We start from the raw sequence: 23712 nt of genomic DNA on the forward strand, positions 1-23712 counted from the left end.
CGGCAATGTGAAGCGCTCCCCAGCCAACCTGATGGAATTATTCATGTATATGTAACCCTGCCAAGGGCCCCCTATTCAGATTCGTGCAGAGTGGGGCCCCTCGGCCGGGCCCGTGGGGATCGGGCTGCAATGGGCTCCCCGACATCCCCTGAAGGGTCCCGGACTGCGGACAGGGCGGGTCTTGAATGACGCGCCCCAGAATCGGGCTCCCTCCTCTCTGGTCTAGAAGCGCAGCTGCCAAGTCACTGCAGCGCGACGGGATGTGGGCGGGACGCGGGAACGGCATGTGCTCTCCGCCACAACACGGCTGGGCCCAGACGGCGTCATGGAAGGGAAGTCGGTCAGACAGAGACACACGCCCGATGACTCCCCTGCCGGGGCAGCTCTGAGCGGGGGACAAAGCGACGGTGGCCCCAAAGGGCGGGGCTGTGCCTGGGCCAACAGCGAAGAAGCGCTCTTGGATTTCTCTCTGAACAGAGCGCCCCACAAGCGCCCACGTTTTCGCTCTTTGGCCACAGCTGGGCCTCGCAGGGCCCGCCCCGCAGCAGGTGGCGGAAACCAGGATGCCCCGAGGCTGGAACTCCCAGGATGCCCCGCGGCTGGAACTCCCAGGATGCCCCGCGGCTGGAACTCCCAGGATGCCACGCGGCCGCGGCGCCCAAGCGAAGCCTGAATGAAAGCCGTTGCCGCCTCCAGCGCCTGCCCGCCCGGAGCCCGCCATGTCCTTGCTGTGGTACGGCATCTCCGCCAACTGGAGCTCGGTGGACTCGGGCGTCAACAACAAAACAGACTTCCTGGTGATGTTGGCCTACCTCGTGCTGGTCCTGATCATCGCGATGTGGGTACGCCGGGGCCCAGGGTCCCCAGAGGGCAGGGCGGGGCCTGGACACCAGGCTGGGTGTGACCCTTGGGCGCCGGGCCTGTGCCTGGAGCACCCTCTTTCCCTCCTTCCCCCCCCCCATACACACACCTGCGCCTGGAGCACCCTTCCCCACACACACACACACACACACACACACCTGCGCCTGGAGCACCCTTCCCCCCACACCCACACCTGCGCCTGGAGCACCCTTCACACCTGTGCCTGGAGCACCCTTCCCCCCACACACACACACACACCTGTACCTGAGGAAACAGGTTCAAAGAGGTTAAGTAAAACCACCAGGAAATGATGGAGTTCCGATTGGAACCTAGAGCGGCCTCATCTGGCTCAGGTGCCTAACCCAAAGGTCACACTCGTATGTAACGTAGGGATCTTATGTGTTCTCCTTACATCGGTGTAAAGACCTTATGTATTCTCTGCGAGTGCAAGGTGCTCTTAGTAAGGTGGAGACCATGTCTCCCGCAATGCCATTCACTCACTAAAGCTTAGCGTGGAAGCACTCAAAAAAGCTGGCTCAGTGGTTGAGCATTGACCTATAAACCGGGCGGTCACAGTTCAATTCCCGCTTAGGGCCGGATCTCCTGGGGGCATGCAGGAGGCAGCCGATCCATGATTCTCTCTCATCGTTGACGTTTCTCTCTCTCCCCCTCTCCCATCTCTCTGAGATCAATAAAAATAAATAAATTCAAAACACAGAGCCTGATCATTGATGGAGACATGGTTTCCATCCAATTAAGAGAATTGTGTACCAGCAGAGAGAATGCAGGCCCTTTATTCCCAAAGTAAAAAAAGACGTTGAGGTGTTTCCCAGATCATTTAAACGAACCCCTTTTTAAAAAATGGGCTTCCCTTGCCGGGACCGGTTTGGCTCAATGGATAAAGCGTCGGCTTGGGGACTGAAGGGTCCCGGGTTCGATTCCGGTCAAGGGCATGTTCCAGTTGCGGGCACATCCCCAGTACGAGGTGTGCAAGAGGCAGCTGATCGGTGACTCTCTCTCATCGATGTTTCTAACTCTCTATCTCTCCCTTCCTCTCTGTACAAAATCAATAAAATATATATATATATATATATATATATATATATATATATTTTTTTTTTTTTTAAATGGGCTTCCCGGTGAGAAAACCTTCTCGGTGGCCTAGGCTGGGGGCTCCAAGGAACACTTTTGGGGGGATCTTTTCCCCAGTTTCTGTTACCGAATCAAGAAGCCCCCAGCCGGCTGGCTTCCCGGCCGCGGTCAGGGGACTCAGCCATCTGGTCACCCCCAGGGAAAGCTGCGGTGCCTTCTACCCTCGTTGGAGCCATCAAAGGAGCCCGCTTACCCGGGCCCTTTGACCTCTCACTTCCTTATCACCTCTCCTTCGGCTCTTTTTCTGAGTCACATATTGTCTTTACGAAAGTATAGCACGCCTATTGCGAGAAGCGAAAAGATGTGTACACATCTAGAGAATGAGTTACTATTCTTTTTTCTTTTTTCTTTTTCTTTTTTTTTTACAGAGAGGAAGGGAGAGGGATAGAGAGTTAGAAACATCGATCAGCTGCCTCCTGCACACCTCCCACTGGGGATGTGCCCGCAACCAAGGTACATGCCCTTGACAGGAATCGAACCCGGGACCTTTCAGTCCGCAGGCCGACGCTCTATCCACTGAGCCAAACCGGTCAGGGCAGAGTTGCTATTCTTCTCCACCCACTCGCGTGTCTGGGGTAACCGTGGGCCATGTGTCCTTCCTCCCCTTCTCGGGGCTTAGGCAAACCAAGGAGCACATACATAGTGTTTTTGTGTTTTTACAGAAAAATGTGATCCTATTAGACACATTTGCTGCAGCTCGCTTGTTGTCACTGGCTGTGGTGGAGAGAGCCCTACAGGTCACCAACAGAGCGCTCGCTCATGGTTTCATACTGCATAAAAGTCACACAAACGTGGGGACTGTTCAGCTTTTCTCTGCTGACTGACACTCAGATTATTGCCAGGTTATTTTCCTCCTTCTTTTTATGCGTCGGTGCTTTTAACCTGTGCAGCATGGATTCCGAACTTGGAAGTGCTGGGTCAGGAGAGTATGTTTACGTGGAATTTTAGTCACATTATTAAGTGGCGACCCACACAACGTGTCGAGATTTACATCTCAAGCAAGCTTGTGGGCACGCCGTTCCCCGGCCCTCGCCAGCCGAGCTCACCCCTGCTTGGCTGTTTATTTCCTTTCCCGCCCGTCTGGCGGGCGGTCAGTGGTCTCTCCCTGCAGGAGAGATTTATGTGTGAAAGACTCCTCCTGCAGTTGAGCACCTTCCATTGCTTTTTCTCCACTTTATTTTGCCCATTTTTGAACTGGGTTGTTTACCTGCGTTTATAAGCTCTTCTGTCATTTCAGTTGCCAAGGTGTTTTTGTGTGTGTTTTTCAAATTATTACTTGTCTGAACCAGTTTCTCAGCCTCAGCACTGTCCTTCGTTGTGGGGGTCTGTCCTGTACGTTGTAAGATGCCTAGAAGTGCCCCTGAGCCCTACCCGTTCACAAGCAAAAGGCCTCTAGACATTGTCGCATGTCCCCTCGAGGGATGGGACCGAAGTCACCCTGGCTGAGAACCGCTGGTCTGAAGCCTATTCATGGTGTCCTTTTGTCATTTGAACTTTTCTTCCCTTACAACAGTGGTCGGCAGACTGCGGCTCGAGAGCCACATACGGCTCTTTAGCCCCTTGGGTGTGGCTCTTCCACACAATACCATGGCCAGGGCCTGTCTGTGTTGAAGAAGTGGCGCTAGAAGAAGTTTAAGTTTAAAAAATGTGGCTCTCCGAAGAAATCTCAATCGTTGTGCTGTTGATAGTTGGCTCTGTGGACTAGTGAGTTTGCCGACCGCTGACTCAGAAGAACTGGACTCTCTCTCTTTTCCTTCACATCTTCTGCACCTCCTGGTTGGCTTAGGGAGGTTCACATGAGTCCTCCCCTAACTCAGGGGTCCGGCCTTCTATTCCTAAAGAGAAAGAAGGGGAGACGGACTTGGTGTCTCACTGAAGGGGTTACCCGCGGAGACCGTGTCCCTCGCCTCTGTTCTAGGCCATCCTGACACACAACCGCGGGAACGTGGAGGACTTCTTCCTGGCGGGCCGCAGCCTGGCGTGGTGGCCGGTGAGTGTAGTGTCCGCCGTGGGGTCCGTGGTTACCTAAAGGCTTCTTTAGGTTAAGCCTCCCTGATGATTTGGTTTTAAATGTGTCTCCTGTCAATAGCATAATAGTTGGATTTTTGTTTTAACAGAGTGGCTGTCTCCACTCTGTTAAAAAGCGATGTTTGGTTTAGAAGGGATTTTTGTTCCTTTTAAATGCCACTGGGATTTTTTTTATTTTGAAAGTAACAGCTGTTGGTTGTAAAAATAAAAAAATTACAGTCCAAGTGTGGGCCTTGAAATTTTCTCCCCTGTCCGTGTTTCTACGCCCATAATTCCAGTCCCCAGAAGTATTTTTTAATATATTTTTTACCGGAATCTCTCCCATGCATATATAAACATATATGTGCACAAGCGGAATGTACGCACGTAATATTTTAATGAGATTGTATTATAATATTGTCTAACTTTTATGACTTACTAGAGCTCCTTCATTTTTATTTATGCTGCATTGTGTTTCAGTGTTTTCATGTATTTTAACTAGTTCCATAGAATGAGTTAGGTTGTTAATATGTTAAAATTATCTCTGAACAATGATGGATTACACTCCTGCTGACATTTCTGCATCCGGGAATCCCAGGTAAGCCTGAGGGGCACGGCAGGGTGGCAGCAGAGCGGCTCTTCTACCCTTTTCTCTGCCTCCCTTCTCGCTTGGCTTCTGCCTTACGGTTAGGGTTTGAATAGAAGAGACACGAATGGGAATTATGCCTAGGAAGTAGCCCCTTTTGAAGAGAATTGTAAAATCCAGTTTGAGCTTACATTTGTGAAGTTAGTTTTTGGACGTGGACTAAGTTCTGATGAGGAATTGTCTTCTGATTGCAGATCGGTGCTTCTTTGTACGCCTCCAACCTTAGCCCCACCCACTTCATGGGCCTGGCGGGCATGGGCGCGGCCTCGGGCATAGCCGTGGGCGCCTTCGAGTGGAATGTGAGTGAAGGAGGTGGTGATGGCCTGCGTGTTACCTCTGTCCACAGACAGCTCAGAGGTGCCAGAGCCTGCTCCCAGCTTCCAGTGCGCACTGCCTGCTTCCTGAGAAGGCCTGGGAGGACAAGTCTTTAGTTTCTCCAAAAACCGGGCTAGCGCCTTCTCTTCTTGGTAAAGTCATGAAGAGACGGAATATTTATACTCCAGGGACTGTAGGAATACAGTAGACGGCTGTTTTAGGGAAATGGTCGTGTAGAGAAAAGGTCATGTTAACATGTAGATATATGTATGTATGTATAAATATGTATATATCTGTGTGAGTCACATCTTTCTTCTCATGGACAACAAAAATAAAGAATACTTCTAGCCCCAGCTGGTTTGGCTCACTGGATAGTGTTGGCCTGCCAACTGGAAGTCCCAGCTTCAATTCCAGTCAAGGGCATGTGCTCCAGTTGCAGGCTCAATCCCCAGTAGGGGGCATGCAACAGGTAGCCAATCAATGATTCTATCATTGATGTTTTCTCTTTCTCTCTCTTCCTCTCCCTTCCTCTCTGAAATCAATGAAAAATATATATATATTTTAAAAAGAAGAATACTTCTAGTAGAGGAAATCCCAACCCTAATAAGAAATGCTCAACTGGCCGGGACCGGTTTGGCTCAATGGATAGAGCGTCGGCTTGGGGACTGAAGGGTCCCGGGTTCGATTCCGGTCAAGGGCATGTACCTTGGTTGCGGGCATATCCCCAGTAGGGGGTGTGCAAGAGGCAGCTGATCGATGACTCTCTCTCATCGATGTTTCTAACTCTCTATCTCTCTCCCTTTCTCTCTGTATAAAAATCAATAAAATATATTTTTTTAAAAAAAGAAACGCTCAACTGGACAAACATTTCCTCTCCACATTGGCTAGCATCTCCTTCAGATATTCCATTTTCTGTCAAGAAAGCCAGACCCAATTTTGTATTCAATTTCAGTAACTCGTGTGCGGTTTTGGTAGTTTCTCTTCCATTTCTCTGAATTGTTTCTGACTTTTCTTTCTTCTTTAACCATATATTTCATTATAAGCCACCTTCATTTCTATCTGGAAGTAGGCAAACAATAAATACTAATAAATACCTTGAAAATTGGCTCAGGGAGCCCTCATAATTAAGAATGCACCCTTTTAGGGGCAAACATCAAGTGCCCATCAGTTAAGTTCATCGGATGGGAGGTCTAGGTGTGTGCTGTTACTCAGAAGGTCTGGGCGGTAACACCTGAATTAGGCTCAGAACTGGTAGTGCGTGAGCTTGCGTCGTACTTGAGAGCGTGGCCTGTGTGGGACCCTGATGTTTTTCTTTTTGGTTTCAGTCTCCAGTTCTGATCTTTGCTCTTGGTTGGATATTTTCTCCTATCTACATTAACGCTGGGGTGAGTGTCAATTACAGTTCCTCTGTTTTCTACAATATTTTCTTACCGGGGTGGATGGAGCCTTGACTGCGAGCCCCAGGGCTCTGGGGGGGTTTTGGCAATGCCTTGTACCTTGAATGTGGTGGTGATCACACAATTGTGTACATTTCCCCAAACTCATAAAACTTTACATACCATTGGGAGAATCCTACTGAGTGTAAATTATAGCTCATAAAACTGTTAAACTTAAAAATATGTGTGGATCCCCTGGCCAGTGTGGCTCAGGGGGCTGGAGCATCGTACATTACGAATGAACTGGATTTCCTTCTGCTCTCCGAGGATTGCACTCGAAGCAGATTCCAAACTTCTGCGTATTTTATCGATGGATTTCAGAGAGAGGTAGAAACATCTATGATGAGAGAATCATCCATCGGCTGCCTCCTGCACACCCCACACCAGGGATTGAGCCCATAACCCGGGCCTGTGCCCTGACCAGGAATCAAACCGCGACCTCCTGGTTCCTAGGTAATGCTCAGTCACTGAGCCACACCTGCCCTGGCCAGGGCCAGGACCTGCCTCTTGTCTTCCTGGGCCTCCCACCCGGGCTGCTCCTCAGGACCCCAGCACGTGGTGAGCTCAGCCACCAGGCGGGGAGCCTGGAGTGTGTCTGACTGTGACTTCTCTTGTCCTCGTGCAGGTAGTGACGATGCCAGAATATCTGAGGAAGAGGTTTGGTGGCTACCGGATCCAGTTGCTCCTCGCTATTCTGTACTTATTCCTCTATCTCTTCCAAAAGATCTCAGTAAGTTGCGGAAAAGCCAGCCCAAGAAAGAAAATAAATGCCAGTACCCAGCACTGTGCTATATTTGCCCCAGCAGTTCACTCTGGGGCCCCATAAGTTACTTCCTGGCCGCTGTTGTTAAAGCTGGAGCAGAGGAAGAATCTATATATATAAAAGGCTAATATGCAAAGTGTCCCCTCGGGAGTTGTACCGGGAGGCTGGGAATTCAGTCGCTCGCTATGACATGTGCTGACCACCAGAGGGCGACACAGCATGGCGGGCGACCAGCAGCTGTGGCGAGCACTGAGGGAGTGAGAGGAGGAGGAGGCGGGGAGGCGGGGAACGTAAATGGCCCTGATTGCTCGCCAGCCTGGGGACCCTACGTGTGCATGAATTTCGTGCCCCGGGCCTCCGGTATTATAGTTTAATAACAGCTTACCTCCCAAGCCTCCTCTGTGTCCCCAGAGAACCTGGGGCCCCCGTGTCGTGTCATTAGGTGATGTCACTCCCCTGCTACAGCCACCAGGGGGTGCCACCACCCTCTGTAAGGACAAGGCTGCTCCAGCGCCTGCCTCTCTGGCCTTGTCCCCCTGCTGTGGTCACCGGCTGCAGCCGCCTCCTGCCTTATTGTGGCTCACAGCCAGAAAGCTGCCCCCTCCCCAGGCCCTGCCACCGGTCTTATGTGCCCAGAACGTTTCTCCCAGGTCAGCCAGCTCCTTGGAAAGGCCCCCTGGCACGTTGGTCAGTCTCAGCGCCATTGCCCAGTCTGTTGTCTTGTAATACGTGCCACCGTGTGAGAGGAATCCATTTGGTCTTTCTGCTCCGCGTCAGTGCACACGCCCTGCGGCCACGGCCGGGCCTGGCCGGCCACTGCGTGCCCCGTGCTGAGAGCTTGGCAGCCTCACCCGGTGCCCCTGGTGACGCAGGCCACGTGCTGCCGGCAACGGCTCCGGGCGGATCCCTCGGGCTGGCGGGAGGAGCTGAGGGAAGAGCAGCCACTGCCGGTGTCGTTGCAGGTGGAGATCTGCGTGGGCGCCATGTTCATGGGGCTGTACCTGGGCATGGACATGTACCAGGCCACCATGGTGCTGCTCATGGTCACCGGCGTCTACATGATCTCAGGTTCGTGTTCACACCAGCGCTCCGCCTCTCAGGGGCGACCTGGTGGGCACTGGGGCCAGCTCAGCTTCTGCGCTTTCCTGCGTCTGGAGCGCACACGGCCGAGGCCCGAGGCTGTGGAGAGCAGCGGCAGTGATGGAGGCAGGCGGCGCAGGGGCGCCCTCGCCTAGCAATGAGTGGGTCAGCAGGGCAGCAGGGATGGCGTGTGGGTGGGGGTGGGCTGGCACAGCCGGCTGCCAGGTGAACGAATGGGATCCCAGGAAGGGAAGGAGGGGGCGGCACAGCCTCAGGCTGCCCTGCTCACCGGGTGCCTGGGCCGGCCCCAGACGGGAGCCTCGGGGGACAGCCTGTCCTCAGCGGGCTCGCCCGGGCGCAGAGTGAGGACTTGTGTCTCCAGGCCATGGCGCGGATCTGGGACGCCGGGAAGGTCCCTGGCAGGTCCCCAGTGGAGTGGAATCAGGGCTGGGAACGGAGGGCACCCCATCAGTGTCCTCAGCCTGGGCAGTGCGGGGGGTTGGGGGGTTCTTGTCCCCCCAGGGTCTGTCTGCATACATGTCGGTGTCACAGTGGGGGAGTACTGGCATCTGGCAGGGAGAGGCCACCGTGTGCTAACGGTTGCTTCCAGACTGAGGTGTTAAGGAAACGGACAGGTTTTCCTCTAGGAAACTAGGAAACTTTCCTCTAGGTTTTGGTTCATCCAAAAAATGGGGAGAAAGGGAAATGGAGACATAGCGGGCAAGATGAGAATCCAGCAGGAGACTCTAAAGGAAGTTAAAGAGAGAACACAATGTGCCAAGACCATGCATGAGCAGTTGTAGACCCACTGAATGAAGGGACAGAGGTGTGAATCGGAGGGGCAGAGGTGTGAATTGGGGGACAGGGGTGTGAATCGGAGGGGCAGGGGTATGATTTGGGGGACTGGTGTGAATTGGAGGGCAGAGGAGTGAAAAGGAGGGGCAGAGGTGTGAATCGGAGGGGCAGAGATGTGAATCGGAGGGACAGAGGTGTGAATTGGGGGACGGGTGTGAATCGGAGGGGCAGGGGTATGATTTGGGGGACTGGTGTGAATTGGAGGGCAGAGGAGTGAAAAGGAGGGGCAGAGGTGTGAATTGGAGGGACAGAGGTGTGAATTGGAGGGACAGAGGTGTGAATTGGAGGGCAGAGGTATGAATTGGAGGGACAGAGGTGTGAATCGGAGGGGCAGAGGTGTGAATCGGAGGGGCAGAGGTGTGAATCGGAGGGGCAGAGATGTGAATCGGAGGGGCAGGGGTATGATTTGGGGGACTGGTGTGAATTGGAGGGCAGAGGAGTGAAAAGGAGGGGCAGAGGTGTGAATTGGAGGGACAGAGGTGTGAATTGGAGGGACAGAGGTGTGAATTGGAGGGCAGAGGTATGAATTGGAGGGACAGAGGTGTGAATTGGAGGGACAGAGGTGTGAATTGGAGGGCAGAGGTATGAATTGGAGGGACAGAGGTGTGAATCGAAGGGGCAGAGGTGTGAGGGCGGGGATCTGGGGGAGACGAGCAGGAGGAATAGGACGCCAGGGCACCTTTTGGCGGAAAAGCCCTAGGTGGCACCTGTCCCCTCTCCTCCTCCTCAGGTGGCTTTGTCACGTTAATATACACCGACACCCTGCACGCCAGCATCATCGTCCTGGGCTCACTCTTGGTGATGGGCTTCGGTGAGTAAATCTTGAGAACATGGAGCACCGTGGGTGGGATCTCCGAAGCTGCTCGGTGCCCTCGGCCTTTTCAGCATCTTCATCTCCCGATGAGGAGCCGGAGGCCCTCGGATCCAGAGCAGTGTCTGAGGTCATGCTGGAATGTGGGGGCGGGAGGACTCTGCTTCTTGAGAGAAAGCCAAGCGCACACACAGGTCACGTGAGCAGCTAGATGTGCTGTTACGGCGTGAGCACCCTGGAAACCAGCACCAGCCAAGAAGTTACCTTTCTCTTTACTTCCTTTTCCAGCTTGATACCTTTTGTGTCTTTTTCTTGCCTCATTACCCTGGCCATGGCCTCTAGCACACTGTTGAATAGAGGTAGAGAAAGCAGGCATTCTTTTTAAAAAAAATATATATATCTTATTGATTGTTTACAGAGAGGAGGGGAGAGGGATAGAGAGTTACAAATATCGATGAGAAACATCGATCAGCTGCCTCCTGCACACACCCCCCACTGGGGATGTGCCTGCAACCAAGGTCCATGCCCTTGACCGGAATCGAACCTGGGACCCTTCAGTCCGCAGGCCGACGCTCTATCCACTGAGCCAAACCGGTTTTGGCGACAGCAGGCGTTCTTGTCTCATTCTCAATATTAGAGAAATTTTGAATGTTTCACAATCAAATAAAATACTTGCTGTCATTGTTTTGTAGACATTCTTTGTCATACCAACATAGTTCCCTCCCATTCCTAGTTTACTAAGATTGTTCCAGAGTCATAGTACCTTCAGGCACGGCTACATCCAGGGTTCTGCCTGAACCAGCGAGACAGACAGCTCCCAACTGCCACGCTAGCTGAGAGGCCAAAGGAAGAAAGCAGACTGTGTGATTTCTTAAGCTGACTAAGGGTCTCAAGTCCACCCCCGGAGCCAGGGACACTGGCCGGGTGGGTCCCACACCCCATTGGGATGTGTGACGAGGCCCCCCGAGGCCACACAGGATGGAATGAGCTGGGAAGAGGGCTTCTGCCACCAGGAGCAGGAGCAGGGGTGCTGGGCACAAGGCCGCCAGGGTCCCCCTCTCTTCTGTTAGGCACGTGCAGTCCTGACTAATTGCCACTCCCTGGCACTTTATACAGTAGACACAGTTCACCAGCCTGGGGCCCCTTTGCAATCTCGGTCCTCTGGTGTGTGCCGTGTACGGCTCCGACACTGACGTCTGTGTTGTTTGAAGCTTTTAAGGAAGTGGGCGGGTACAGTGAGCTGCTGAATAAGTATCCCAACGCGAAGCCCAGCGTCATCCAGGAGGGAAACTGGACCGCCGCCCCGGAATGCTACATCCCTCGCGAGGACTCGTTCCACATCTTCCGAAACGCCATCACGGGGGACCTGCCCTGGCCGGGCGTCGTCTTTGGCATCCCCATCATCTCCGTGTACTACTGGTGCAGCGACCAGGTACGGGGCGCGCGGCGGCCAGGTGGCCTTCGGATCCCCGTCCACTGCCCACGTAACTAGGATGAGTGTGTCTAAAGGCGTTTCTCCCACAGTGCCATCGATAGCACAGCGACTCTTTTATTTTCTTCTTCTTCCCTGTCATTCTCTAAAACATACTGTTTTGGACACGAAAAAATGAGTCAGTTCCCCTCAGTGGAGCCAAAAAATGCAGCCAATCAGTATATCAATTGGGTTTTTTTAAGGACTCAAACTTACTCTGAAATTCCATGGCTCTCTCAATGGTGGATCATGAAATAAATTGTGAAGTATTCATACAGTGAAAGGGAAATATAGAAATAAAAAGGAAGTATAGCTATATATAGTAACATGGATAAATCTTTTTTTTTTTTTCTTTTTTCGTTTCAGAGAGGAAGGGAGAGGGAGAGAGAGAGAGAGAAACATCAATGAGGAGAGAGAATCATGGATGGGCTGCCTCCCGCACGCCCCCTACTGGGGACTGAGCACACAGCCCGGGCCTGTGCCCTGGCAGGGAAGCGAACCGTGACCTCCTGGCTCATAGGTTGGCACTCACCACTGAGCCACGCCGGCCGGGCAGGTTAACCACTGTGGTCATGTTGGTTTCCTCCTGCGGACCTTTTCCTGCGCGTAGAGTCGAGGTGTGTGTGCTGCTGCTGCATTCTGCGCTGTGTGGTTACCGTCATGCTATGGGCACTTCCCCGCATGGCTTAAACGTCTTCAGGGATGTCGTTCGGTGCCCGCAGCGTGCTGAATGGTCCTGGTGCCCTAGCCCACGTCCCGGCTTTTTCTCAAGTGCTTCCTGCCAGCTGTGCTGCTCCGCTCGGCCGAGCGCACGCTGCCTCTGAGAGCAGGAGCCACGAAATGGGTCACCAGACCTCCCCTGGAGGAGACGTGTGCATTTTTAAGGCCTTGACCAGCTCACTTACTTGAGATGAGCGCAGTAGGTCCGCATTGGAAATACCCATTTGTGGCCAGAACCCACCTTCGCTTTGATTGGCGTCTCAGGGCTCTGTTCCTTCTCCCGGCAGAGCCGGTCTGTGGTCCCTGGGAGGGAGCTTCATCCCTGCCGGGGGCCAGGCTGTAAGCGCTGCATCAGTGCCAGCCACGAGGCCAAGGCCACGTACGCCCCCTCCGGCGGCTGTGCACTGAGCCAAGCGCGCCTCCTGGCCACGCATCTCCTCTGGCTGGGTGCCCTGGAGCCGCCTGGGGGAGGGTCCCCGCCCTTCTCCGCCAGGGGCCGGCTCTGTGTGCCCCAGAGAGCAGCCACCGCCTCACGCCTGCGCTCCCTCGGCAGGTCTTCGTGCAGAGGTGCCTGGCGGGGAAGAGCACGTTCCACGTGAAGGGGGGCTGCGTCCTGTGCGGGTACCTGAAGCTGCTGCCCATGTTCACGGTGGTGATGCCGGGCATGATCAGCCGCATCCTGTACACAGGTAACGTCCGGGACCCGAGGTGCTCGCCCGGTCCATCCTGTCCCACAGGCCCAGAGACCGTCTGGGCCACCAGCGCTGCCTCAGTGAACTGGGGTCCAGGCGCCCAGGTCGCTGCCCTGGGACCATGGTGTGGCTAGGGGCACGCTGAGGGAAGTCTGGCAGGGGCCAGGAGGTGGCGGCTGGGAGGATTCCCGAGAGCCGTGCAGGCAGGGAAGAGCCGGCCAGTGCTCCGCGCCAGGAAGCGGGCTCCTCCCCTGCCTGGCGGTCCTGGCGGGTGCCATGCTGGGATCTGGCCACGCTGTCCCTGCGCTCAGGCCAGAGAGGGTTGGTACCTCATTGCATCCATAAGGCGCGGAGGAGGGGGAACTCCACGTAACCCCCAAAGTACGTCTGATCTGAGGCCCACATTCTTTCCACTAAATGCTACGAAAGCATCCCTTTTCCCTTAGTGAGCTATCGTAGTCCCGTGGCTCCAGCCCATCCCCCGGTCTCTCTGGCTGCTGGCCTCAGGGCTGGGATTGTTTATCCGTCAGGCCTGTGGGGAGCACGCACGCGGTCAGAGGCAGCCAGGGGCGCAGAGCCGGCCCCAGCCCCAGCGTCCCCGGCAGGGCCATGGCCAGGCCCACGGGGCAAGCACTGCTTGTTGCTCAGCCTGTGCAGTGACATCTCACCCAGGTCGTCCTCCGGCTGCCCTGAGACATGCCTCTTTCTTTTTCTTTTCTTTACTCTGATTGCAGAGAGGAAGGGAGAGGGAGAGAGAGACATCCATGATGAGAGAGGATCATGGACCGGCTGCCTCCTGCCACCCCGCACTGGGGATGGAGCCCGCCCGGGCCTGTGCTCTGACCTGGAGTTGAACCGTGACCTCCTGGTTCTTAGGTTGATGCTCAACCACCGAGCCCCGCCTCCCTGATCCCGGTTCCCTCTAGTTCCAGCAGGAAGGGGGGCCGTGCTCTGGTCCAGCATCCCCGCATCTGGCTTCAGGTAACACAGTGCTCCTGTGGGCCTCAGAGGAGGCTCTGCCTCAGACAGAAACTAGGCCCCTGTGCCTCCCAAGAGCCCTGGCGTCATGCCCCCCCCCCTCCATACTACCAACCACCCCTTTGACGGACAGGGTCGGGCAGAACTGCATGTGTTTGGACTGAACGCTGCTGAGGGAGGGAGGAGGCAGGGGCACAGCTCTTCCCTCTGGCGGAAGTGGCCTCAGGAGGCCAAGGCCCTCCGGCCTCTGACGAGAGGTGCACAGAGGCGCTGGAGTGCACTGGGGAGAGGCCTGGGGTGCGGGGGCCAGGACCACGTGTCCCAGTCCCCGGGACCGGCCCAGGCACGGACCCACTTAGCATGCCCAGTGTGGAGAGCCAGAGGCATGCAGCGTGAGGGCTTGGCACCGGCCACGTTCCTGGAAGAAGACGCCCCGGCCTGGCCTGCTCAGGCATCTCCTGCCAGGCCGGCCGGCGCTGCCTCTCCGGCCAGTTTTCTCTGTAGCCTCGGTGACGGCTTTGGTTTGAAAGCGATCTGCCTGTTGGCTCCTCTCTCTTCTGGGCTGGCGTCACCTTCAGTCCACCAGTGACAAGACCGTCACAGCAGCACCAGCCTCTGTGCCACCCGCTCAGCCCTCAGAGCAAGGGTGCTCCTCTCCCAGTGCTTCCTGCAGAAACCCCAGGGCGTTCTCGCGAACTCACGTGGCGACAGGCACCAGGCATGGTGACCACGGAGCAGAAATGCCCAGAATGGCCAGGCCTGGCTCCTGGCCCCCTAAGCCACACCAGGCGGGCTGAGGCTCCGGTACCGACACGGGGGAGAGCAGAGCACTGTGCCGCCCCCGTGAGCTTGCACATGCTTTCTCCAGGCGCTTGGTAACCACCTCCTAAGCCAGACAGCTGTCCCGCCAAACCTTGGCGGAAGCCCGCCTCCTGGCCGGTGTTAGTTACTGGGGGTTTCTCGCGTGGCAGCTCTGTATCCCGGATGTAAGCTCTTGAAGGTTACATCACAGTCACCCCTTTACTTCCCTATCCAGAATTTCCTCCAGGACCCCAAAACCGCACCCTACCCAGGCCACGGGCGTAGGGTTAGGAGTTGCTCACACGTTAGGTGAACATTCCTTTTGCTTTCCTAACAAGTAGCTGGATCGTTAAAAGATGGTCAAGGTCCCGGGACTGGCTCTGGGTCCGGCAGTGAATTGGCAGAAGCATAACTTCCTCGACTCCTCAGCGCTGACCTCCTAGCTTTTGTCTCTGCCCCCAGCTCCCCAGAGTGGCTAGGACCATGAACAGGAAGCGTCACCAGTCCCCCCGGAACCTGTCGGATGAGGAACCTGCAATCCCATTGCGTTCCCCTCCCTGAGCTCGGTTCTAGAGGTCCGGGGCCAACAGGGTGGTGCATCTCTGTCTGCAGACAAAGTGGCCTGCGTCACGCCTGCTGAGTGCGAGAAGCACTGCGGCGCCAAGACCTCCTGCAGCCCCATCGCCTATGCCCTGCTCATCGTGGGGCTGCTGCCCAAAGGTAAGGGCTGGGCCTGCCCCGCAAGCTCCCCGCAGGGCACAGCCCGGCTTTCAGGCCTGACCCCCCGTGGGAACGCGCAAGGCAGCCGATAATGACTCCCTCTCATCATTGATGTTTCTCTCTCCCTCTCCCTTCCTCTCTGAAACCAATAAAAATGTATTTTTGAAATATTCAAAAAGAAGAAGGAAGAGGGCTGTGGGGCGCCTGGAGCAGGGCAGTCCGGACACGGGGGTGTGCCTGCCGAGCAGCCCGTTATGTGCCTGGGTCTCACTGCTGTGGCCTTCGGGGTCCCGGCCCCCTGGTGGCCTGGCAGTCACAGGGCTGGGTCGTTAGGGTCATCGCTGACACTATTGGGATTGTGCTGACCCGTCTACTTATCTTAATCTGAACGACAGCCTGTGGAAGTGCTTTTGTGCCCAGTTTCCAGATGAAGACAGGCACAAGGAGCAGCCCCACTTGTCTGAGTCTGATCGTCTCCGTGCCTCTGGCTCCTCGTCTGTAAAGGGGGAGGCAGCAGAGGTGTCTGTCACATGGGGGGGGAGGGAGGATCGGCAGGCTGATGCCTAAGAAATGTTCAGGTTAAGGTAACCCTCAGGAGAGATGAGCTCCATTATTATATCAAGACGCGAGTAAGTCTCGCACAAAGCGAGGACAAGTGCAACGACTTCATCTCTGTGATGAAATTTCACTCCAGGTAGAACGTGCCTGTTTTGTGGAGAAAACGCGGTACCTGGACAGGCCCCTTAGGAGCCTACCCCCCTCCCGGCGCGGACAGAGCCGGAGGCCCAGGCGACGTCCCCTCTCTTCCAGGTGCCCGGGGCCTGATGCTGTCCGCGCTGTGGGCATCTCTCATGTCCACCCTGACTTCCGTGTTCAACAGTGCCAGCACCCTCTTCACCGTGGACATCTACCCCCAGATCCGGCCCACAGCCACCGAGAGGGAGCTCATGGTGACAGCCAGGTGAAGGACTGCTCTGCGCTCAGTGATGCTGGCGCCACGCGGTGGCCAGGGTCATTGTGTGATGCGTTTAGACCATAAGACCACCTCTGGACTCCGCCTGTCTGTACACAGTATGATTCCGTATATTTTTGCTGCCGTTTTGCAATGAAGATGTATTGCTTTTATAATCACATAGAAAATGTACTTGGGGAAAGAATGAAGTGATCACTGAAAAAAGTTGGCATAGTTGACTGTCTCCCCAAAGCAGTCCTTGTGAGGACAATTACATGCAGTGTCTCATCATCTCAGTTAGTCCTCGGCTGTTAAAGGCGGTTCAGCTGTCTTACTCTCTCTGGGGAAGAGGGGGAGGGGTAAGTAAGAGGACTCGTCCATCTTAGAGCCCTGGTGTCACCCCCGATGCCACACAGCCCCTGCTCGGCCTGGCGTGGGCACACACCCTGCACCATGTGGCCCGTCTCTCCCAGCGGTTCTCGGTGACTGCCCCTGGACCACGTCCAGCCTGCGTGCAAGTCACGTGGCCTCGTGTGTCTCGATGCTTCCTTTTTCTTCCATGAAGAAGCATGTAGCTCATCTCCTTTCTCTCTCATCCCTGCTTCTGAGTTGTCCTTACATTTCGGCCAGCAGTCCGAGTTGTAAGGCACCTTTCTGAGACAGTGGCAGTTTTCATGGATTGCATATTTTGAGCAGGACTGCCTCAAACCCACCCTGCAGACATGGTCAGAGCCTGGCCCTCACTCAGGACCAGGCGAGCGAACACGGTGTCCTTGTCGCTGTTCAGGAACTGAGGGGTTTTGTCCGCAGCCACACAGCCCTGTTGGAGTTTAGGGGTGTGGCGGTCCCCCCTGCCCCACACTTCAGAACGGGCACTGGAGCTTAACCTGAGGGATCATTGGATCCATCGTTTATGGCTTGTAGACATTTTATCGGCAAGGGGGCAAACGCACCAAACTGCCACTGATGTTGGTTTGATTCACAGATTTTTCGTGATCATCTTACTAATTGTCACCATCATCTGGGTCCCTATAATTCAAGCGGTAGACAGCGAGCGGCTGTTTGAGTACATGCACGCAGTCAGGAGCTACCTGGTGCCCCCCATCGCCGCCATCTTCCTGCTCGCCATATTCTGCAAGAGAGTCACTGAGCAGGTAGGCGCCCGAGAGGGATTCCTCCGGAGAGAGGGGCCCCTGCTCCCTGTGGGGAAGGCTGATTTGTTCCCCTCCCTTTGCGCTGTGACCCTCCCCCACACACGTCACGTGCCTCTGTGTTGGGATCTGCAGTCCTGGCTCCCTCCACCTTCCCTGCAGCGAGGGCCGCTCTGCAGCCATGCTTAAAGCAACGATCCCAGGAATGGCTCCGTTGTGCTTTCATCAGACTTGGAAAGCACCATTCGTCAGGATTTTTTACTTTTTGTTTGAGTCGTGTTTTTAAAACTATAGCTTTATTGGTTTCAGAGAGGAAGGGAGAGGGGGAGAGAGAAACATCAATGATGAGAGAGAGAGTCATTGATCAGCTGCCTCCTCCATGCCCCATGCTGGGGATCGAGCCTGCAACCCAGGCATGTGCCCTGACCCAGAATTGAACTGTGACCTCCTGGCTCCCAGGTCGATACGCAACCACTGAACCACACCAGCCGGCCTCCAGGGACACTTGAGAAGTAGAGCCAGCAGAATTGGCTAATGGGCGGGAGGTAGGGCCGGATGGAAAGGGAAGAACAGGGATGAGAATCAGGGAGATGGAGGTGCCCTTACAGGATGGGGAGGACCAGGTCTCTGAACACATCGCATTGGAGGTACCTGTGTTTGACCCACCTTACAAGCATGCGCAGTGTTTCTGACGCTCTGACTAGCCTAAGGGGGCGCCCGCACGTTCTCAGGCCTCTGTTCAGCCAGAAGGCACCCCACCCTGGTGCTCACACAGTGCTCCTGGGGGGCCCTTGTGATGACAAGGTTGGCTTCAGAATCAGCTACTCAGGGAGCGGGCTGAGGGGGCTGTGTCTCCCCCCGACCCCTATCAGTGACCCTCAGGGCTCCCCCCGACAGGGGGCCTTCTGGGGGCTGATCGGCGGGCTGGTGATCGGCTTCATCCGGATGGTGACTGAGTTTTCCTACGGGCACCAGACCTGCTCCTCAGCCAACAAGTGCCCTCGGATCATCTGCGGCGAGCACTACCTCTACTTCGCCATCTTCCTCTTCATCGTCAGCCTCTTTACCATCATGGGCATCTCCCTGCTCACAGACCCGATTCCAGACAAGCACGTAGGTCCTGCCCGGGGGGCTCGGGGTCAGCTGTGGCCAGAGGCCCAGCAGCAGGACCTGGGCTCTGCCAGCTATGCCGAAAGTGGCCGAGACCAGCGGGGGCACAGGCTCCTGGTCCCTCGGAGTCAGAGCCGGAAGGGGCCCTGAGCGAGTACAGAGGCCTGGGGAGGCACGAACTCCATGGCGGCTTTCCCCACCCCGATCCCTCTCGTTCCTGTTGGAGTTTAAGGACCAGGTCCCTTTCAGTCCCTCAAGCCCCGGTGCCCGCCTGCCAGCCATGGCCCTGTAGGCCTGGGTGGCAGGGCTGAGCGGGCCTGGCCCTCCCCCCCAGCTGCACCGGCTCTGTTGGAGTTTACGCAACAGCCAGGAGGAAAGGGAGGACCTGGATGCGGAGATGCAAATGAAGAGGACGGTGCTGCGGATGCAGCCCGGTGAGGAGGAGCCGCAGCCTGGGGGGGGGGGGGGGTGCTCACCTGGGGGGGGGGATCTGCACTGCCTCCAGCACCCGCCACCAGCCCCACCTGCGGAAATGCATTCCGGGCAGAGGCCCTGGCTTTCCTGTTTCTTGCAATGCCTCTGTGGGCTCTGAGGGAGACATCTGCGGAGGGGTCTGGCTGCAGAGACCCAGGTGGGAGCCGTCAGCCAGAGCACGGGGCCCTCCTAGAGGGCAGGGCAGGGGGAGGAGGAGAGAAAGGGTCCTTCGTGAAGCACAGGGGCATCCAGGCCACCGGGAGGAGCCAGTGGGGGGCGGGAAGGACTGCTTGGTGACCTGGAAGCATTGCAGGGGCGGCTGACCCACGCACTGAGGGCGAGGAATGATGCCTGAGACTCTGCTGCTGGCTTGCCACTGAGAGTAGCATGGGGGGGGGGGGGGCGTAACACAGGGATTCAGAGGGAGAGGGCTTCTCACAGGGGGGAAGGGGGCAGAAGATGTTCTGTAAGGGGAGCAGCCCCACCTAAGAGGGCACCAGGTCCGAGGACAGCTAGACTTCATCCAAGCACGAATGGAGAGAACATTCCAGGCAGAGGTGCGGCCTGCGGGCCCAGGGGAAGGTCCTAGCAGGTCAGGTCAGGAAAGGACGATGCCTGAGCTTCTCGGACCCTGACGCAGCAGGATGAGGCCTAAGGAGATTACCCTGAGTCCAGGCTGGGGTGCGGGGGGAGGTGCGGGGGGGGGGGGCTGTGAGACTCGGGGAGGGAGGGAGGGAGGGAGAGACGGGGAGGGAAGAGGCTGCCAGGGAAGGCAGTGCCCGAGGAGACCTGGGTGGGTGGGCTCCTGGGACTTCTGCCCGGCCAGTGGGGTGGGGGGTGACTCCATAAGCAAGGCCACCCATCATCCGAGGGTGCAGGCTCCCTGGGCATTTCTCTGATGGGGGATGGCTCGCTGTACCCACAGGGTGCCAGGTGCTCCTGGACCCTCTCCATTCCTCTCTCCCCGTCCCGCTGTCATGGGTGGTGGTGACAGTGGCTCACATTGACCACCCATTGGGACGTGCCAGCGCTGTCACAATTATGCCCATACGTGAGAAGTACCATTGTCACTTTACCGATGGGGAGACTGAGGCACTGAACAGTGAATGACTTGCCCAGGGTCCACAGAGGACTGGGCAGTGGCGGACCTGGGATCAGACCCAGGCAGCCGGACTCCAAAGTGTGTGCCCTTGGCCACTGGCCCATCCTGCTGCTCTGCGGCTGTCGTGGAGCGACCGGTCGCCCTCCACATGCGCCCCCCTTTGGGCCTGGCAGCCGCGGGCGGGGTGATGGCCTCTCAGCACCACAGCAGACGCCGCTGTCCCCGGCCAGGTCCTCCTGCAGCCACCTCCCCCTGTAGCCCTCCTCCGTCCCTGGCCATGGGTTCCACACTCCTGGTGCCACCTCGGCCTCAGGAGCAGCCGGCGTGGAGGCGCGTTCCGGCACGTGCTGGGCATCACTGCTGGCATCCGTCCCACGGAACCCAGCTTGTCACCAAGGAGGAGGCGGCCCGGTCAGGGCCGCGCCGGCGCTGGCCGTGGTGCTGACCGCGCCGACACGCGCTGTGCTGACAGGGGCCAAGTGTAAGCCCCAGAGCGAGGCGTTTACACAGCGTCGGCCTCCTGAAATCTCCTGTAATCCTTAGCCCTCCCCCGTGCCTCCTGGGAGACACCACTCACTCCCCCTCCTCCCCAGGCCTGCAGAGCCCCTCCTGGGCCCAGACGCTCCTGCGGAGGCGCTGCAAAGGCGGCCGTGTGTGTCTGAGGAGTCGGCAGCCGTCTCCGCCCGCGGGCAGGGCCTCGGCCTGCAGAGCTGCGCTGGGCTGCGTGGCCCGACAGGAGTGTGGGCATGTTGAGCCAACCTGGCTCAGCCTGCTCTGCCAGCGGAGGCCCCTGACCTCCGCCACCCAGTCCGGGGCCCTGGGCCCAGCCGAAGGCTCCGCCCGTAGACGGGAAGCGTGGCCCAGGCGGCCCACTGCCCCCACATGCTCCCCTCCACCTCGTCCCCTCTCCCCGTCTCAGGTGGTGGGAGGTCCCTCAGCAGGGGCCGGAGGCTGTTCTTCACATCAGAGCAAGGCTGAGATGGGACCCCCTACAGCGTGTTTACGCCTGCGCCTCCTGACCTTTGTCCTCTGTTCCAGGGATAAGAAAGGGGAGCGAGGGCTGCTTCTGGAATGCCTTGGACATATACTGTGGCCTGGAGCCGAGGCCGACCCCCAAGGTGGCCCCGGAAGAGCAGACCGAGGAGCCCGGGCCCATGTCTGAAGAGCCGGAGCAGAGCGACTCACCGGAAGGCACGAAGCCGCTGGAGGCGCCAGAGCCGCCGTTCTGGGGGAAAGTTGCCGATGCCAGCGGGTTCTTCCTGCTCCTGATCACGGCCCTGCTCCACACGCTCTACCACTGACGGCCAGCAGCAGTGCCCTCGCGGGGAGAGGCCCTCGGGGTGGGCCCCGGGTCACTAGTCAGCAGCAGGTGCCACCAGCCGCAGGCTGCATCCTCGGGGACAGCGGAGCCCGCCAGGTGCGGGGCCGCCGGCGAGAGCGTCTGCCCCGTGACGACAGGACTCGCTCCCCATGGCTCTCCCCATAAACACTGACTTCACTTCGAGTTATTCTGGCCGTTCGTCGCTACATGTGTTGGGGTTTTGCTTATGTTTATTTTACTGTCACCATGTCCTTCCTGTGCCCGACCGCCACTTCCTGTCTTCTCCTCCTGTTTAGATGTGCGGCCCTGCGAGCAAAGACGCTGTGTGTGTGAGCACCCCCCCGCCCCCCCGCGCTGTGGTGTGAGCACCCCCGTATTGTGTGGTGTGAGCAACCCCCCCCCCCCCCCCGCGCTGTGTGGTGTGAGCACCCCCGCGCTGTGTGGTGTGAGCACCCCCGCGCTGTGTGGTGTGAGCACACCCCCCCCCCCGTGCTGTGTGGTGTGAGCACCCCCCCCCCCCGCGCTGTGTGGTGTGAGCACCCCCCCCCCGTGCTGTGTGGTGTGAGCACACCCCCCCCCGTGCTGTGTGGTGTGAGCACCCCCGTGCTGTGTGGTGTGAGCACCCCCCCCCCCACGCTGTGTGGTGTGAGCACCCCCCCCCCGTGCTGTGTGGTGTGGGCACCCCCCCCCCCGCGCTGTGTGGTGTGAGCACACCCCCCCCCACGCTGTGTGGTGTGAGCACCCCCCCCCCCGTGCTGTGTGGTGTGAGCACCCCCCCCCCGCGCTGTGTGGTGTGAGCACCCCCCCCCCCGTGCTGTGTGGTGTGAGCACACCCCCCCCCCCCGCGCTGTGTGGTGTGAGCACACCCCCCCCCCGTGCTGTGTGGTGTGAGCACCCCCCCCCCCGTGCTGTGTGGTGTGAGCACCCCCGCGCTGTGTGGTGTGAGCACCCCCTGTGCTGTGGTGTGAGCACCCCCCCCCCCCCGCGCTGTGGGGTGTGAGCCCCCCCCCCCCCGCGCTGTGTGGTGTGAGCACCCCCCCCCCCGCGCTGTGTGGTGTGAGCACCCCCATGCTGTGTGGTGTGAGCACCCCCACGCTGTGTGGTGTGAGCACCCCCGCGCTGTGTGGTGTGAGCACCCCCATGCTGGGCTCCTGCCACAGGTGTACCCATGGATGACCACGCAGTCCTGCTGGAGCGCATCTGCCTGTGGATGGGAATGTGGGCTCCTGCTGGGCCAGGGAGGGGCTGAGGCAGCCTCCATCCCAGCAAACAGGTTCCCCTCCCCCTCCGCACCTGCTGAGCTGCGGTGCCATCCTTGCCAGGCCCTGCCCAGCCCCTCCCAGCTGCCGCCCTTGGGATGTTGTTGGGGTTGGGTCCAGGGGAGAGCCCCTTGAGCGGTGACACAGGCCCTCCTGGCGGCGAGCCTGCAGGCCCCCTCCTCATCCTCAGACCTGAGTAAAGGGTTTGCGCCTTTAGGGGCAGCAGAGCTTGAAGTGATTGGGGAGACGCCGCCATCACACCCCGAGGGGCACCAGAGGCAGCTGCTGGTCCCCAGGCTCAGTCTCATTTTTTATTGGTTCCCGAGAGGGAAGGAGGGAAACATCACGGATGACAGAGCCATGGGTCGGCTGCCTTCTGCGCACTCCCTCCTGGGGATCGAGCCCGCAACCCGGCAGGTGCCCTGACCAGAATCAAACCCAGGACCCTTCCGTCTGCCGGCCAAAGCTCTATCCACTGAGCCCTCCTTTAATTCTTGAGCTGCCATTTTTGAGTTCCTGCGATAGGCCAGATGCTGCAAGAGAACAGCATGAGCAGAGCACGTGGCCTGGGGGACACCAGTGGACGGAGGGTCACAGAAGGCCTGCAGCCAGGCCCCTGCCACCTAAACGGCTGCCAGCGCTGCTCGTGCCTGTGCTGCCCACCTGGGCGAGGACAGGACACAGCCGCAGAAGCACCCTGTGGGAAAGGAGGATTAGCCACATTGCACAGGAGGACACCGGGGCTCAGCAAGGGACCCTCGTAGGGAGTGGGGTGAGGCCTGGAGCAGAATGCCGACACCCAGGCCTCGCTGGCCCTCCCCGCACTGTACGCTCAGGAGCGCCCCGCTGGGCACCCGCCTCACCTCAGGTCAGTGAGGGCCTCCCAGAACCGGAGGAGGAGGCCGGTGAGGGGTGGCAGCAGGAGCAGCCTGGGGAGGAGCAGGCAGGCCAGCCGAGCAGGGGCCTAGGAGAGGAGGCCCAGGTCCGGCCGGCGACCTGGGTGGGTGGAGGGAGAAGACGGGCCTAGAGGACAGC

General features: G+C 57.9%; 1 protein-coding gene across 1 annotated transcript; it reads left to right on the forward strand.

The window, feature by feature from the left end:
- Positions 1–719: 719 nt before the first annotated feature.
- On the forward strand, positions 720–21739 carry LOC118710462 (sodium/glucose cotransporter 1-like). The gene is made up of 15 exons (XM_036422960.2): positions 720–842; positions 3932–4003; positions 4861–4965; positions 6307–6366; positions 7043–7147; positions 8143–8248; positions 9846–9926; positions 11138–11358; positions 12671–12806; positions 15201–15308; positions 16119–16269; positions 17246–17414; positions 18309–18524; positions 18856–18955; positions 21136–21739. The coding sequence occupies exons 1-15, from the start codon at positions 720–722 to the stop codon at positions 21396–21398; spliced, it is 2016 nt and encodes a 671-aa protein (XP_036278853.1). The 3' UTR covers positions 21399–21739.
- Positions 21740–23712: the final 1973 nt, after the last annotated feature.

The sequence above is a fragment of the Pipistrellus kuhlii genome, unplaced genomic scaffold, assembly GCF_014108245.1.
Source record: "Pipistrellus kuhlii isolate mPipKuh1 unplaced genomic scaffold, mPipKuh1.p scaffold_m20_p_74, whole genome shotgun sequence".
NCBI lineage: Eukaryota > Metazoa > Chordata > Mammalia > Chiroptera > Vespertilionidae > Pipistrellus > Pipistrellus kuhlii.